Source organism: Spermophilus citellus (genome assembly GCF_964194105.1).
Source record: "Spermophilus citellus genome assembly, chromosome: 4".
Lineage (NCBI taxonomy): Eukaryota > Metazoa > Chordata > Mammalia > Rodentia > Sciuridae > Spermophilus > Spermophilus citellus.
In genome coordinates, this window is record NC_138185.1 from 162,060,058 (window position 1) to 162,078,200 (window position 18,143).

Below are 18,143 nucleotides of genomic sequence, written 5' to 3' on the forward strand. Positions count from 1 at the left end.
CCTGGAATGTCACTGCTCTGGATAAGTTAGTCATTTTTGCATTCAAGTTCTCTCTGTGATGAATCTAATATTGGTATCAAAAAACTTAAAGTAACATTTTATCTTCTTTAATAAAACATAGTGTTAGATATCAGGCTACATACTATCTTTATCCTAAGGATCTAACAGTTAATTTTTCAAACTGTGGCTTTTTTTCCTATCATCACATTTAAGAACCTATGTAACTGTTTTCCTCAATTCCAACTTTTCTATTAGTTTTATAAGTGTTATAATTGCATTTGACTCAAACTGATCTCAAACAGTTTTTGATGTGGATAGTGCAGTTTGTATCATGTACATTACATGATACAACCTTCTCAGCAAAGTCTTCAGAGTGTTAGTGTTGTATATCATTATTTTTACACACGTGTCCAAAATAACTGATATTAATTTATCACTTAAAATTGAGATGGTAAATTATCAGTGAAGAAAAACCATCAGAATATTCTAGATATGAAATGAATGTTAATGCCGTTTGGGTGTCAGTCACCTCCATTTTCATCTGAATAAAAACATGAGTTATCAAACCCTCAATTGCATAGAAAATCTCATATGTGTTATAATATTATTAAAACAAAATAATTTATAATTTAACTGCATTAAATTTGAACTGTATCAGCTAGGCTTATTTACTAAGTCGAAGTTATTAAAAGTAAATTAGGTCCACTAATTTAAGTAAAAGTTTAGTTCATCAGGTATTAGGACCTAAATGTTGGGAATACAGAACCAGCCACAGTATAATTTTTCCTTAATAACATGCAATAATTATAAATATTTTCAGAACATGTTTTAGCTAAATTTGATTATACATAGTAGTTATTGAGCATTTTTTAAACTTTGCAATTACAGCAGTTTTTAAATTACTTGTATTTCTAAATCACCAAAGTAAAATTCTAAAAATAAAAAAGTTGACATTTATTAAATTAATATGCTGATTGAGAAACTTTAGGCAAGCAGGAGACTTCATATTTTTTCCTTAAACTGACAATGAATTCATATAAAGCACTGCATTTAAAAAAAATAGTTGTAGTTGGACACAATACCTTTATTTTATTTAATTATTTTTGTGGGATGCTGAGGATCGAACCCAGCCCCTTGCATGTGCTAGGCGAGTGGTCTACTGCTGAGCCACAACCCCAGCCCAAGCACTGCATTTTTTTAGGAATAAGATTGCATTCCCTTCAGATAATTTTTACCAACACTATTATGCCTTAAAGATAAAATGATTGCCTTTCTGTAATTTTGAAAATACACTTTTAATGCTGAATTAGTATACTAGTACAGGAAAAGAAAACAATTTGAATACTGTTTTTTAAAAGGAGTAAAGAAAGTCAAATTAATCTGTCCAATAGAAAGTCTTATAAGACTGCTTAGTTGAAAGTAGGTACTCTTACCAGTGCTTTGATACCAGTAACAGATAATAGCCTCTGTCTTCATGGAGTTTGTATTTTATTCGAATGTATGTTAAAATATACTTGTGGAGAAACAACAAATTATAATTTCACAATAATTTAATACTTATTGAAATCACAGCAAGAAGAAACAAAAATGTATAGGAGAACCTCATTTAGGTAAAGTGATCAAAGAAGGGCTCTCTAGCGGCATTCTACTAGGATCGTGAAGGATACTGAAAACCAAACATGAGCATTTGTGCTGGGTAGAAGTTTTAAGAATTATTTTCAGCAATAATGACCACTATGAAGGCACTGTCACCAATCAAGAATTCTCGGGGTAAAATTTCATTAGTACATGAATAGTTTTAATTCAGTGACTTCAGTAATCTAATTTCACATATCAGGTATTTTTTAAGTGATGCTTTTTTTTTCTTTTCTCCACTGAGTCATATTTTAAGACCATAAATCTTTTAGTATTTATCTCTGTGCTAGGTAAAAGAGAAGCAGCAATTTCTCAGGGTTAAAGAAAAGGGGAAGTGCATTTTGATTCTGAATGTATTTAATCTAAGGTATGTGTAAAATATCCATGTAATGATATTCAAGACAAAATTGGAAATACAATTCAAGCTTTTTCTTCATCTTTATTATAATACTTATAATTTAATAACCTATCAGTATTGGCCAAACCCCACAGAAATCCCCTTTCTATGTTTCAGATTAAGCATGCACAGTCTGTCATATACAGAAATATATGTGCAAATGAATTTTCTTTACCTCAAAAATACTAGAAGGTCTTAAATGATCAGCATTAAAAAGCACTTGATTTGATAATGAAAGGTCTGGATTCAAAGGCTTGTTTCTCTACTTAATAACCACACTACATTAGGAAAGGTGCTTAACGTTTCTGAGCTTTCTGTCTATTATGAGATCTGCAATCTCTGTTTACCCAGCAGATTGATTTATTTATTAAATAGTCTTTGCCAAGTAGTCTCTTGCCTTTACAAACAGATGAAACAGACAACCACAAATTATAATGAAATATAATTAAATGTTACAATTTATCATAAGCAGTACAGAATATTATGGGAATAAAATTCAGAAGCTTTTAACTACGTCTGTACAAACTCAAAATAGAGCACTGGGGATATAGCTAGTGATAGTATGCCTGCCTAGCATACACAAGACTCTGGACTCAATCCTCAGCAGCACACACACAAAAAGGAAATCAAAATGGCTAAATATCCAAGTAATGATTCAAAATTACCAATTCCTATATTTCCCTCTATTGCTTTTATCACTGAGTAGTAGTTAAACTGAAATACTTCATATTCATTTGCATGTGTATACCTATTTCTCTGGGTCAACTATAATATTAAACATTAATTTTAGATTAACATTTTATATGCATACTGCAATATAGATTGTTTTTGATCCTTTAAGTTTCTTTTACTATAAGAGCAAGATCTCTCTATAAAATATGCTGTTTTGATTTTTTTCTTCTAGTAAACTTATCAAAGTCTAATATATTTTCTATTCTAAACAATTATTCATAGAATGGTATTTTCTCCAACAAATAAAATAAAATCTGACTGAATGATGAATGATTTTCACTCCTCTTGCTTTATGACAGTGAATCTTCTAACTACAAACTGGGGATTTTAGTCTTTCATTGCCTAAGCAAAAGAAGTGAAATGTATGTAGATTCTATTTAAACAAGTTTAAGCAGTATCTAGAGCACTCAGGTTCTAAAATAATGATAGTCTTCAAAAAAAGATATGATGAAAGAATAATTCTCTAACAGGTATCTTCTCTTTTAAAATAAGTATAATTCACAAATTAAGTGACTGCTGATTTTCAATTATGAAGGGCAATACCATCTCTATTTAGAAATTAAATTAAAAATAATAAAAGAGAAACTATAAACTTTCAATCATTTTACTATTCTCTTTAGATTTTATTAAACTTGAGAATATTTTAAAGGTTAATTTTATTCTTTTATTCCCTAAACAACTGAAATTTAACTTTAAGTAAATGTAGTTTATAATCACATATTCTCTTATACCTTAAAAGTGGGAAAAGAATTTTGTGCCCAGACTAACTAGCAAGTTGATATTTTCCTCTGAGAAAAAAATATAAATTGTATTAATATATTCTTGAACTAAAATTCATATGGTGACTTTAAAGTATGTTTTTGAAATATCTTTGTGTGAAGGGCATGTTCCTTAGTACACCATTGGCTAACTGTATATGCAAACAGAATGCAGTATTACAACTTTTTTGCATGTTTCTATTATTGTTCTTTGAGAAAAAAAAAATAGATTACACTGGATGAACTACTTTCTTAAATTCGAGGTTTTTAATGTATGAATCTGAAGGGCAATATGATTTCCTTTACTCATAAAAATGACATTGTTTATCCAAAATCAACATAATCTTCCCTGGTATTTTCTCCTAGTAATGTTGCTTTTTAAAAACTCTTCCTTATTGTCACTGTTTTCCATTGAATGAAAATGATTATGTCATATGGCTAGTGCATTGACTAACTCTGAGATTCCCAATTCTCTGGATAATTTCATTTAGTTTCTAAAATTCTAGCCTAAATCAAGGTCCTACTTGTGCCCCAAAATTATTTTCTACCATTTTTAAGAGCCTAAACAAAATGAGAAGACTAAACATCAGCTTTCTTTGTTTTTATCTTAAATTCTTTCAGCATTGACATACTAGTGTCTGTTCAGCTGTTAATAACATAGAAATATATGGGTTCTATACATAGAATCAACAAAAAGATCAGAAACCATTGAATTAGTGAAAAAAATAAATAAAAATACTCTTGATTAAAAAAAAAACTAATAAGTTGTCTTTTGTGCAAATATGCTCAAATACATTGATCTGTCTTACACTTTGAATGGATATTTTACCCAGGCATAATTTTCTAACATGTCTGTCATTTTAAAAGTATGATTTCTTCCAAGTGTTGATGTATTTTATTTTACTATATCAAGAAAACATCTTTGTTAATATAACCACCCAGCGTATCTAAAAACTTTCAAAGTACTAGAATGCTTAAAGTAACAGATACACATTTTCTATGACTTATTTTTTCTTAGGAGTTAGACGTTTATCTTTGGCAAAAAAAAAAAAAAATACTGTCAGTATTTCTTGGATTGACAGTTTCACTTTGTTCATTTTTAAGAAAATGTGTACCAGACATCTAAATCTTAATAATCATGATTGAAATGGTTATTTTTTTAATTCTTTCAAGTAAAAATGGTATTTATATAAAAACTGGCTAGTTCAGCTTATAACTTAAAGAGTTGCATAAAGTGCTTTTTCTTGAGACAACCAGCATCCTTTGGTATGCAGTAGAAGTATTTAATTCATACTTACTAGTTTGCAACACTGAACAATCAAGTTGCATTAATATAATTAGGTTAATATTTACTGTTTAATTCAGGACAATGTTAAATGAGACTAGATTTTTTTAAACAAATTCTTAGTACACAACAGTAAATAACACAATGACTATTCATACTATTAGATCCACTTCCTTGATTTGAACTAAACTGCCAATCCACCATTGGTTTTAAACTATCAATGCAAATGTCAACATAGCAAAAAAGGCAAATAATGTCTTATTACTATTAGCAAAAAACTTTGATTTTGTAAACCACTGAAAGGTTCTCAGAAACCCTAATGGGTTCATAAACCACACTTAGCTAGCTGTGATGTAAAGAAATGAACAAACTGGCATATGTTTCTTGAAAATCTTGTGAGTCAAAATGATGTATGTTGAATCTTTTTTTAATATATTTTCCATAAAGACAATGTTACTGTTGTATTTTCAGTACAAAAGATCTGGTCCTTTATGTAAATGATTATCAGTATTATGCTTCAGTATTATAAATAGTTTACTTGGGCTCTGTAATCCAGTCTGATTCTTGGACAGGGAACAGTTACTCTATTCAAAATGAGAAAAAACTTCATGACATTTGTAGCTGGCCCTACTTACTTTCAGTGTGATTCTACTTTCTACATTTGAGTACAAGTAATTTTCCACAGGAAACACACAAAGTCCTTTCTTAAATAATAATCTTTTTGTTCACAGATAGTTTTTGTTGAGGATATAGTAAGGAGGGCTCATTTTTAAAATTAGTTTGAAGCATTTAAAATTGGGGAAATTTCAGGGCTGGTGTAGCTCAGTGGTAGAGTAGTTGTCTAACATGAACAAGGCCCCGGGTTCAATCCCCAGCAAAAGAGTAGGGGTGGTGGAAGGTAACAGAGAGAAGACAAAGAAAGGAAAGAAGGAAGGAATAAATTTCAGGTAAAAGTGACACCTTTTTTTTTCAGAAGCTCCTTAAAACTTTTTAATGAGTAAAAGACATAGCCCGTACTGTAGAACATTTCATTTTGATAAAACTGAAATTAGATAATATTATATTTTGCTATTAACTTTGAGTTTTTTTAAATTATTGTCTGAAAAATTATCAGACATTTGAATTATACTACTCCATTATAATTAACCATTAAAAGTTGACTAGAATAAATGAAGATATTACATTTTAAACCTGTTAATTTCACTTTTTCCCATTACTCAAATTTGAGTTTATATTGACAAACCTTTCTTCAATTCTTTCTGAAAATTTTCAGTATTAGGTATTTTTATCTGTTTCAGGAGCCACCAAAAAAAAAAAACAACAACAACAAAAATACCATGAAACTTGATTTGCCACCACTTCTGGCTTTAAAAACCACATTGGTTTTCTAGTCTTTCTTTTGTAATAGTTTCATAGGCAGACTTGTGGTCAAAAGGTGATGTCAAATTGTTCCCAGAGTCTTTATATTGGTTCTATGATCTATTTTTCACATTCAGAGTTCAGGAGTAACTGTCTTTTTTTCTCTTATAATTTATTCTTTAAATTTCTGTGCTTGTGCGTACATTTGGAACTGAAATGAAACAGGGAATTTTTCTTTTATATATAAATATATTAGCAGATAAAATTTGTTACATAGATGGAGAAATAGATAGACATACAAATTTATATCTTTTTATAAACATCAATTTTTTTCTAGCCCCATTTATTTCTAGACCTATTAGGGAATACAAGTTCAAACTAGAAATCAGCAATGGTGGGTATTGTTCCTAGACTTGTAATTAGCCTCCCCTGTAACCTTGAAGAAGACAACTCATGTTGCTGAATTAATACAATTTTAAGCCTTTTAGAAATAAAGAACAGTGTAGAAAATAGTGTGCACTTGTTATTGTATAATAATTCAAAAATCTTCACAGTTTCTAAAAACCTTTAGAAAGGCATTAGATTCTATTTTTACAGGAAACTATCAAGACTATATTTCAAATATTGTGAGTCTCCATTTAAGATGAGAGACAGCTTTCCAAATGAAGGTGCTCTCTGAGATTAAAAGGAAATAGCACAAGAAAGTGAGTAAATATTATGAACTCACTGTGAATTAACTGTCCCTTGAGAGGTCATCAAGTGTTGATGATCTAATTCATCTGCATTTTTTCTAAATTTGGCAATTCTTTTTGACTAAGAAGAGTGAGAATTGATGATTATCTTTTAGTCAAAACATTTATTTAATGATGAAACATTTACACAAACTATTTATATCACGTAAAACCAAAAGTTGATGTAATTCTAATGTACAAAGATGCTTTTTTTCAAAACAAAAATTCAGTTCTCTCATCAATCTCCTTGTGCTATCAGAGACATTCCTAAAAGGAATGAGACAATCTATATCCTGCTTCCAAGAAATAAACTTTTGTAGTTATAGCTAGTTTTCTTATTTTAAGAGAACACTTATGTTTTTAGTATACCATAGATGATTTCTGGTATTACTTATTTTTCTGAGATTTTTAAAGCTAGGGACTTGGCATCACACTGATACTACTTCTACTATCTGCTGATAAATAAGGAACAACATGTCTAACTTCACCCATGCTAGTCTGAATTGAGAACTTATTCTTCAGTTGCAGGAATTTATATTACAAAATCATTGGTTTCTTGCCTTGCATGTATCAAAGGTTCAATCCCTAACACCACAGAAAATGAAGGAGAATAGGAAAAAAAACACTTGATCTGAAACTTCCACACTCATACACACCCTTTTTATTTTTTACTTTTTATTCTTTGGCTTGTTTCCCTCTTTCACCAAAACATTAGTTCTTATAGAGCTCTATTTATAAAACACCTCATCTAGAAAAATACTTTGTATTGAGAATCTTCCTTTATTCCTTGTATAATGGTATGGAATAAATTTTTTAAATAGCAATTTTACTTTTCATTTTCACTATCTTACATGAGGAAAATTCAGCTGAAATAACAGAAAGCTTTGAAGGAGTGAATCTTTCTAACATTGGTCTGGCATTAAAATTTTCTGGTTGGGCAGCACAATTGTTTAATTGGGAATCTCAGTGACAGCTGAACAACCTCAATGCTTGGGTCAGCAAGCAGAGGATCTTCACTCTGTCGTCTATCAAGAATGATGCTTGTCAGGACTGATCATTTTACTTAGAAAACACTCATGTTTCTAGTCATACCATTGAGGTTTTCTGGTATTACAATGGAATAGACACTTCAAGACTGAAAAAGAATAAGTGCATAGGTATATTTGTAATTCTTTGTTTTTTGTAAGCCAAATGCAAATGTAACACTACTGCAGATACTGCTTCATCAGAAGTCCCCAAGATAACCAAAAGTAAGTGCCAATTTCCTCATCTCAGGAATAGTGCCATAACAAAGATTTAATTCTAGTGGTCAGCCTATTTACAAAGCATGTCATACAGCCTTCTGGGTTAATTAACTCCTTGGCCTCCTAAAAGAGTCAATTAATGTTTTTGCATGTATTACTTAATAATGTGTAGAAAAATTTTTAAGTTCACTTTTTCTTTATTCTGTCTTTTTTACCCATCTTCCCTCATTGTAGCAAATTAGACGGCCGGATGAAAGCAAAGGAGTTTCTAGTAGAGTTGGATCCCTCAAAGTAAATATGTTTCTAACATTTTTTGGCAAGATTTCGTCTATAGCCTACACTTCTTCCTTTTTGGAGGGTGGTGGGAGGAAGGGGGCTTTTTCCATTTTTCACCATCCCATTTTTTTTATTTTAATTATTTTTATTGGCTGTTGGGTCATATTATTTTTTTTTGTTTCAGCTACACATAGAGCAACCAGCTGAAGGCAAGATGCCAAATAACTAGCTTTGAATGGCACCACAAACAAGAGAAAGGGCAACTGCCTCCTTACAGGTGCCTATAATTTGGGGTTCTAGAGTAAACCGTTCCTCTGACTGATGTCACTGATTGTGTGTTAATATCCTCTTACACAGAGAACTAATATATTTTTAGAATGTTATTTCCCCTTTTAACATTTTTGTTTAAAAAAAATTAAATGTTATGTTAGTGTCATTATCAGCTATAGTTCAGTCCAGAAAAAAAATCATCGTGAGTTAATAATTGTATTGAATACATATAATCTTAGGAACTAGAAAAGAACTTTATAAGATGCTAGTAAGTGGGCCCACATATAGCTAAGTGTTTAAACACTCTAAATCCCCTTTTTTTTTCTTTAAGTTTAAAAAAATTGATGTAACTATAGCCATTATCACAGGTTTATCTAAACATTTACCCATTCATGTATACAATATACAACTTGTAGATTTCTGATTTATCTATTTGCTAATGGCTAAATACCACTTGGTCAATATATCTTGGTCACTCAGTACTGTTAACATTTAATCATAATGAAAGGGTAAGCAAGTTCTCACCCTTAAGAAACAGACATAGTCATTGTTCACTTAATGCTGCCACCAAAAGTGCAAGTTAGAAAATTGCTGAACTCTAAAAACATGCAGAATAATCACCCACAAAGTTAAGCACTTTTTTATAACTCAATCCCATTTGCTTTACAGTAATAGTAACTGTTAATCAAAATACCAAATAATTCAATGCACTGAAGTGTCTTAAAATTCAGTAACTGCCTTGAGACTTAATATTGAGTCATTTCAAAATTTTACACACCTCTAATTTATTTCCATTTAGCAATTTATGAAACACAAACTTCTGCACTCTTTTCTCTTGTTGCCTCTTCTGCCTTCTTAGTTTTACTTTTTGTTGTTGTTTATTTATTTATTTGTGTGTGCACACACCAGTGCACATGGATGAAGGTGTGTTTGTATGTTTGTGTTCTTTATTCCTGAAAAGCCATCCTCTCTGTTCTCTAACACTGCTTTATAGTGGGTAACTATTATATTAAAATGTTATTTCACTAAGGATAATCAGAAGGGTGGGAAGTGTTGATTGTATGCTTATTTCAAAAACAAGGCAACTTAAGATTATTCATTCAGGAAAATGTGATGATATATCAGTAGCATTCCTCACTGTCTGCTTGTGAGGTATCATATCTTACCTTGTCTTTAAGAGAAGATAATTCCATTATTGTTTAGAATATGGATTATGACAGATTCAAGTGAGAGGGTGCAGTACAACATTTTTAAAAATTATGGTAGTTAACTAAGGAAAAAATGGCATCCATAACTGTAGCATCTTTTGCTTTAAACTGGATTATATGTGAAATTGTGTGTGTGTGTGTGTGTGTGTGTGTGTGTGTGAGAGAGAGAGAGAGAGAGAGAGAGAGAGAGAGAGATTATCTCAAGTTCACCTTTTGGGTATATAGACATCAGGTTATATATGTGTGTTTATTACTTTTAAGTGTATATACAGTATAGTTATGTATATACACATATATGCTTAAGAAAAAATTGACATCTTTACAGTTTCATCAGTTATTTCAATATGGATGCAGCCTTAAATTTTAAAAAGTATGTTTGAGAAACAAAGGCAAATTTCATATTCTTTAAATAATTTTACTCAATATTTCTGCCAAATAGAAAAATTTAATCTCTTGGGAATTATAAGGATAGTCATAGTATTTGTTTACATTAATGCTGGGGAGAAAAGATACTCTAATTTAAAAAATAAAGTAAAATGTTGGCTTCTCAGTCTTGGGTTTGTTAAGCATGTATTTCTTATGTTATACAAAGATCTTTGATGCTTTGAAATGTTTGCCAAAGGCAGTGAGAAATGTATAATGCTATGATCTTATTTTTAAAAGGAAAAAGAGGAAAACTGAAAAGAGAACAAGTTGCCTTTTCAATTCATTTTCTGATGTTTACATGTAGCTCCATCGAAAGCTGGAGGAGCTCAGAGATCACCTAGAAGGCAATGTGAAAGGATACTCTCTCAGAGTAAATGTACGATTTCACTTGATGATTTTTCCCCCCCTTAAACTTCTGCTGACTGGTAATTCCAAATCTGACTGGTTTGTCCTCTCATCTCCATCTTTTTTACTTTCTGTCTCTTTCCCCCCTCTTTTTTTCTTTTCTAGCTACAGCATCATGCTCACATTGTAAAATAAAGATTTTATTGGCAGGATAGAGGATGCTTAAGCCACACTAACATTGCAGTTGATTTGATAACATTTTGGCCCCAATGCAAAATAAAAATTTTCAAAATCATTGCTTCTTTTATAGTAGTACACTTTTCTGATGTTATTTTCAGGGGACTTCTATGTGGAGCTTTTCCATTAACCATTTCTTTTGTCCCTTGTTTGATGTGTCAGCAACATTATAAATTATGGACTGGACCCAAAGAGTAGAGCTTTTATTATTCAATTTCACTTTTCAAGGAAAATGATCAATGTTAAAGTATCATAGGTAATCAGACAAGTAAGTAGGCACATATATTCTGAGTTAATAGACTATAATCTTAAATCAGATTTTTTAAATAATTATGTCATTTTTTCTTTTAAAATAAGAAAATTAGCAGCAATTCTCTTCACCAGGAACACCTTCATGTAACATATTACAAATTCTTGAGCTAAACGTTCATATACCAAAGACAACCTTTGGGGGAAAACAATACCCACAGCCGCTCAATCCTGTACATATCATATAGACAGTACTAACACAGTATTTTTCATGACAGATAATTCAGGCTTTTAGAATGCTTGGTCTTCCTTTTAATGTATCTCTTGAATAAAAATCAAGTTAAAATTTTCTAAAATAGTATATAATTTAAGTACAGCAAAATAATTAAATTATTAAACTAAATAATTTATGACTTAACCTTTTCATCCTGTTCCTGGGATTTCTGAAAAGTTCCTGTTAATCTAGCACCTCATATACTTCCCCAAAGATTATTACCATTCATGTAATTCATATTGCCATAGTAATTTTGTTATTTAAAAAATAGAATAAAAGGTAGAAAAATGGTAATTCTCTGAGATCTCAGCCTCTTTTTAATTATATTCCATGTATAATTATGTATGTCTCCATATTACATTTCTAATTACTAAAGTCTATAGTGGTTTTTACTAATACCAGTCATTAATTCTGATAGCTAAACAGAAAAAGAAATTGTACATGTTCCATTTCTCTACTTTTTTTGAGCCAGTCCTTTTCTATGTATATTCTTAATAGAATCTGAAAGACTGTCCAAAATCAGTTCCTAGAATCTGTTACACAGTTGTTAAAATTAAAGAGGTTATTATGAATTTTATGACTAAACATATCTGAATACTATCCTAGAAACCTCTAAAATATTCCAATACGTGTATTTTAGTGTCATGCTCTTCCCTAACCAGTCATGAGAACTGATATTTTTCTTTTAGTCAAATTAAGACTAGAAAGTCAGGACTTGCTAACGTCTACATGATAGGGAGTTGGTGTAAAATTAGGATTAAATTACAAGTTTAATTTCTGTTTTAAGCACTTGTACTGCTGTATAATAACTAGTCTCAACATCTTCATATTTTGTTTCATTTCAATCAGAAATACTTTGTTCTGATTACATTTTTACAGTAAAAGATTAAATATGGGATATATCATTCTAAGGGATCTGTTAACTACCAGATTTAGAAATTTCAACTAAGAAAACTTGCAAATCAAAGTCTCAGCTAAGTGTTCAGTTTCTTTACTTTTTAATTCTTATTACTCAAGTATGCCATGTATATTAAAAATTGTTGCTTAAAAATAAAGTTATTCTCAGAATCATAGACCAAATTAAACAGATTTTGTTTCTAAAATGAAGTGACAAACAGTGACCATTCCATTCTGTGGAAATTTATTGCATGTGTTCACACAACAAGAGTAAGGATTTGGATACCTTTCAATTCATTGAAACAATGCAGAATAATTTCAGTAAAGTGAAAGTTTCAGAACCAGGTTGCCAATTAAACATTTTATTTACTAGTTGGAGAATGTGATACATCATTCAGAGCTGTGGGACAGGATTTAATTAATCATTGATGCATCAATTTATATGATGCATAGTGTGTGTGTATGTGTGTGTGTGTATATATATAAATACATAATTATATATAAAATATTAAGTGTATATATGTATATATACATATATACATACACACACACAGACACATTTCTTTTCAAGAAAGAAAAGAGCCCTGCATTCTCTTGATGAATGATCCTTGTAATTTTTGGAATAATATTGTCTTATTTATTTCTCATATGAAAACATATTTTTCATTCTACATTGACTCTTCTGTAGCAAAAAGCAGGATGTATTAGACTGTTGGTTTCTGAATTAAGAATGAATCATCTTTTTCTTTATATTTACAGAGCAGGATATTTTGAACCCTTAAATGGGTTTTTAGTGATTTTAATAATAACTGTTAATACATAAGCAGTATTTGCCTTATTTAATAAGTGCAAAAATTTCTATAAATCCTTAGATTGATCAATGTGTTGAGAGTAATGACTAAAGAATAAAACAACATAAGAAAAATCTTCCATTTAATCAAACATGAATCTTGTAGGGGAAAACACAAATGTTAATGCATAGGATCAAAAACCAGTACAGACAGTGTTAAGATAGAAAAGCACAGAATAAGATACTGCAAACTAATGCTTTGTTTAGATACTATAATGCAAGGTAAATTTACAAGGAAGTTATTTAGAACTTGGAAGTTGGGCTAATACAATGATTTACATGACTGCAATTTTTTTGGGTTTCTTAAGATCAGCATTTTCACTTTAGCCTTAGTTCTAAATTACTTTCTTACAGTTTTAATGAATAGGTTATTATCTTTGGGGATATTTGCACTTTTATATTCATTAAGTGAGTTCTATAACTCGGGTCAGCAAGTAATTCTGTAGGCCAAATCCCATTCTTTTGTAGGCCCATTAGTTAAGAATGATTTTTTTAAAGAGAGAGAGAGAATTTTTTAATATTTATTTTTCAGTTTTCAGCGGATATAACACCTTTGTTTGTATGTGGTGCTGAGGATCAAACCCGGGCCACACGCATGCCAGGCGAGCGCGCTACCGCTTGAGCCACATCCCCATCCCTAGTTAAGAATGATTTTTGCATTTTTAAATGGTGGGGGTTGGAGGATCAAAAAAGAACATTTTGTGACATGTAAAAATTATATGAAATTCAAATTTCAGTGTCCAAAATTAAAGTTTTAATGAAACACAGACATGCTTATTCATTTGCCTATTATCTACATCTTCATCTTTGTTTCATTTCATATTCAACTCAGTTGTAGCTTTTGGACTGCAACAGAGAGAGAGTTGAATAGTTAAAGAAGAAATTTCAACAATGCACAAGGCCTACAATATTTTCTTTCTGATCTTTTACAAAAAAAGTGTGCCAAGATTTGCTATAACTATGTAGTGTGTCAATATAAATTGACATAAACTGGGTGTGATGGCACATGCCTATAAGCCCAGCTACTAGGGAGACAAAGGCAGGAGCATCATAAGTTTGAGGTCAACCTCAGCAACTTAGAGACCCTATCTCAAAATAAAATAAAAAGGCCTGGGGGTGTGACTTAGTGATAGAGTGCCCTTGGATTCAATGCCTAGTACCACCAAAAAAAAATGATTATAGTAGATACTGTAAAATATGTTCATTTTAGAACTTGAGGAAAGGAGAGCCGCTCATTTTTCTGGATATGGTTTTAAATTATTCTGCATGGATTCATGTTTAAAAGAGTTAGTCCCCTGAGATAGTTTATACACACACACACATATATTTTTTTTTTACTTTTTTTTTCTCTATTCTCTCTTCACATACTACCTCTCCCATCCACCACACACTCACACATACACACAAAGTAAATCTATGGAATTACCATTACTGAGTCTTCAAATATGAAACTATTTCTGGGCACATTGCTGGACATCTGTAATCCAAGCAACTCAGGAGACTGAAACAAGAGGACTGCAAATTTGAAGCCAGCCTGGGCAACTTAACAAAAGACCCTGTCTCAAAATAAAAAGTAAAAAGTGACTGAGGATATAGCTCAATAGTAGAGCACCTCTAGGTTCAATCACCAGTACCAAAGAAAAAGAAAGAAAAGAAAAATATTATTATAAAGAGTATATATTATAGATTCTTCTCTTGATGAGAGAAAGGGTCCCTGTGGGGCGCTCGCCTGGCATGCGTGCGGCCCGGGTTCGATCCTCAGCACCACATACCAACAAAGATGTTGTGTCCGCCGAGAACTGAGAAATAAATATTGAAAATTCTCTCTCTCTCTCTCTCTCCCCTCTCTCTCTCTCTAAAAAAAAAAAAAAAAAAAAGTTAATTCCCTGAAGCACATGATGGACTTTTGATTTACGCTAAATAGCCTACTGGACCTTACCTGAAATTTTATAACCTCTACAAAAAGTTTTATATAACTGAGAAAGATATCCTGACATGATGAAGTAATATTAAACATTTTAATATATAGCATGTAAAATCTGAAAGTAATCTGTTTTGAATCAGCCAATTTTGAGCAGGGATGAATAGCTAGAACATTAGTTCTTAAAGAGTAAATAATCAATAGTCCTTAGATATCTAAACATCTCTTTGTCTATAGAATCTATTTTCTTTAGGCAAATTTCAGTGTCTTTCAGTTCTTATATGCAGAACATTGTTTGAGTTTCCTAAATCTTCCCTGTTTGATATTTTGCCATTCATTTATATTTTAAAAATGTATTTATTTACTATAGTAATTAGGTAACATACTGAGTATTTTGGTGGCTGTATCTTTTAAATATATAAGTAAATATATAATATATATATAAGTAAATATATAAGTATATGAGTATCTTTTAAATATATAAGTATTAAGTATATAAATATCATAAATTATAATGCTGATGACAATAAATCAATTTTACTGTGAAAAGCAAATAAAATTCTCTTAAGCTTTTGATTCTACTAAAAAATAAGAATAGTATATCTTATCCTGTAGTTCAAATCAAGTTCTCTTCTAATATTTATAAAATAACCATTTGAAATGGAATAATTTGAAATGGAAGTGATGCATCTATGAGGTACTTAATACTCAAAGCAGAATTGACCTTCTCAGAATTAACTTTAATTCAAAAATAAGGCACTAATATAAGATCTCCTTGACAAGTAACTTTCCCCTATAATAAAAGATAGAGAACTGAGAAAAAAAGAAAACAAGGTTCTCAAACTGTTACAAACAGAATAGACATAGCATAGTTTTCTTAAGACTATTCTCCTATGAGAATGAGATATGTATGGTTGGAAAAATGCTTAATTTCTTAAAATGTATAGAATTGAGCATATTTTAAGAGCTATCTCAAAGCAGTAAGTGGCCTTGATACTTATAAATCACAATATATCATCTTTTTTCATTAGTAGGGATTGAACCTAGGGCCTCACACATGCTAGACAAAAGTTTTACCACTGAAATGTTCCCCCATCCATATCACAAATTTTTGAAAGTAAGCTTTCAAAAGTTCTGAATATTAATTCATCAGTTTAGTTATTTTAAGGATAAATGAAACAAGAGTTAATATACTCATTCATTCATTCATTCATTCAGTAAACACTTACTGAGCACCTCTTACATTCTGCAGTGTTGTGCTAGAAATATAGTTAAAAAACAAAGCTGATAAGTTGTTTTTGATCCTTCCAATTTGTCATCTTCTACAATTCCTTGTTCTAACTTTGTATCTTGAAATTTCATGCACAATTTGTAACTACAGAATACATACTTAACAATTTTAGCTCACATGGCATTGTAAAACTTCAAAGAGCTGGATGTAGAGCTGGGGTTGTAGCTCAATGGTAGAGCATTTGCCTTGCATGTGTAAAGCATGGGGTTCAATTCTCAGCACCACCTAAAAATAAATTAATTAAATAAAGGTATTGCACCCATCTACAATTAAAATTACTAAAAAAAGAAAAAATAAGAGAGGCAGGTGTGGTAATCCATGCTGTAATCCCACCTACTTGAGAGGGAGGCTGAGTCAGGAGGATCACAAATTAGAGGCCAGCCTTAGCAACTTAGTGAGGACTTGATTCACCTTAGCAAACCCTGCCTCGGTTTTTTTTATAAAAGGGTTGGGGATGTAGCTTGGTAATAAAGTACCTCTAAGTTCAACTTTAGTACCAAAACAAGAGAAAACAAAACAAAACAAAACAAAAACCTTTATGAAGGAAGAAGCCACATAATTGAACATGGCACTATGATAACCTAGAAAGTAAGAACAGGTCAGAAAATTACCAATTCTAATTAATAAAGCTTAGCTCAGCACAGTGATCCACTTATAGTCCCAACTAGTCAGGAGGCTGAAGCAGGGAGAGCACTTGAGCCTGGGAGTTTTTAAGAGTAGCCTGAGCAACACAGCAGAACTCTGTTTCAAAAAGGAAGGAGGGAGGGAGGGAGGGAGGAGGAAGGAAGGAAGGAAGGAAGGAAGGAAGGAAGGAAGGAAGGAAGGAAGGAAGGAAGGAAGGAAGGAAGGAATCTGCCACATCATAAGGTTAAACATGATTTTTAAGTATAAAATAACTTTAAAAAAATCAGTGACAAAATAACTATTCGAGAAAATCATTGAAACATCTTGATAAAAGAGATGTCTCAAATAGTTTTATGTTTTAAGTTTCTATACTTTATATGGTGTTGGTATTGACATATAGGAAAAGGAAGAGCAAGAAGGCGGGCATCTAGTAATACTGAAAATGTAATAGTAAGAACAGGAAATCATAAATCAAAATACCGAACTGGCTTTGGTGCTCGGTTTAGGGAATAATATGAAGTTGTACAGTAAAGGTGTAAATACCCTCACTTGCAGTTTCCAAATGTGAAGCCAATGAAGATCAGTGTGCTACCATAGGAAAATTTGTCCAATTTTATCTTTTTTCATGGGTTTTTTGTTTTTGTTTTTTTCTTTTTTCTTTTTCTTTTTTTTTTTTAAATCACAATGTTCTCCTTCAAGTAACTTGAGGCTTGAGATGTTTTCAAACTCAAGTGTCTGCTTGTAAGCCTGTTTTATTATCTGGCAAATGTGTTTGTGATGGAGCCATCTGAGCCTCTGGACCCTTATTATTCTGTCATTTCCTCTTTAACAGTGTTTTCTTTTCCCCACTGCAAAACCAGGCTCGACTTCCCTCGTGCTCATCTACCTATAGTGTATCTGAGGTATATTTTGCACGTGTTTTCTTACATGGTCAACAACATGCTCGCCCTCACCATTTTTATTTTATTTTCCTTCTGCCTTAATTTATTTTGCCTTGCACTTTGCACTTGGCTGAAAGGGATGAGGGTACCAGGGAAAAAAATCACTTATTAGGGGGAAATTTCTATATTTTTATAATGCATTGTTGCTGGAATAACTTGGGGTATGGTGGGGCAACCACTGTATCACATTAAA

General features: G+C 31.3%; 1 protein-coding gene across 4 annotated transcripts in view; it reads left to right on the top strand.

Moving 5' to 3' along the window:
- GPHN (gephyrin) overlaps positions 1-18,143 on the top strand; it is a 612,413-nt gene that overhangs the window by 377,443 nt on the left and 216,827 nt on the right. For 2 of the 4 annotated variants that reach the window (XM_081290454.1, XM_081290456.1), the window contains one exon: positions 8,376-8,432. The exons of the other annotated variants lie outside the window; for them this stretch is intronic. In XM_081290454.1, the coding sequence (XP_081146580.1) occupies positions 8,376-8,432 (57 nt within the window). The remainder of the gene's footprint in view (positions 1-8,375; positions 8,433-18,143) is intronic. 4 annotated transcript variants of the gene reach the window in all.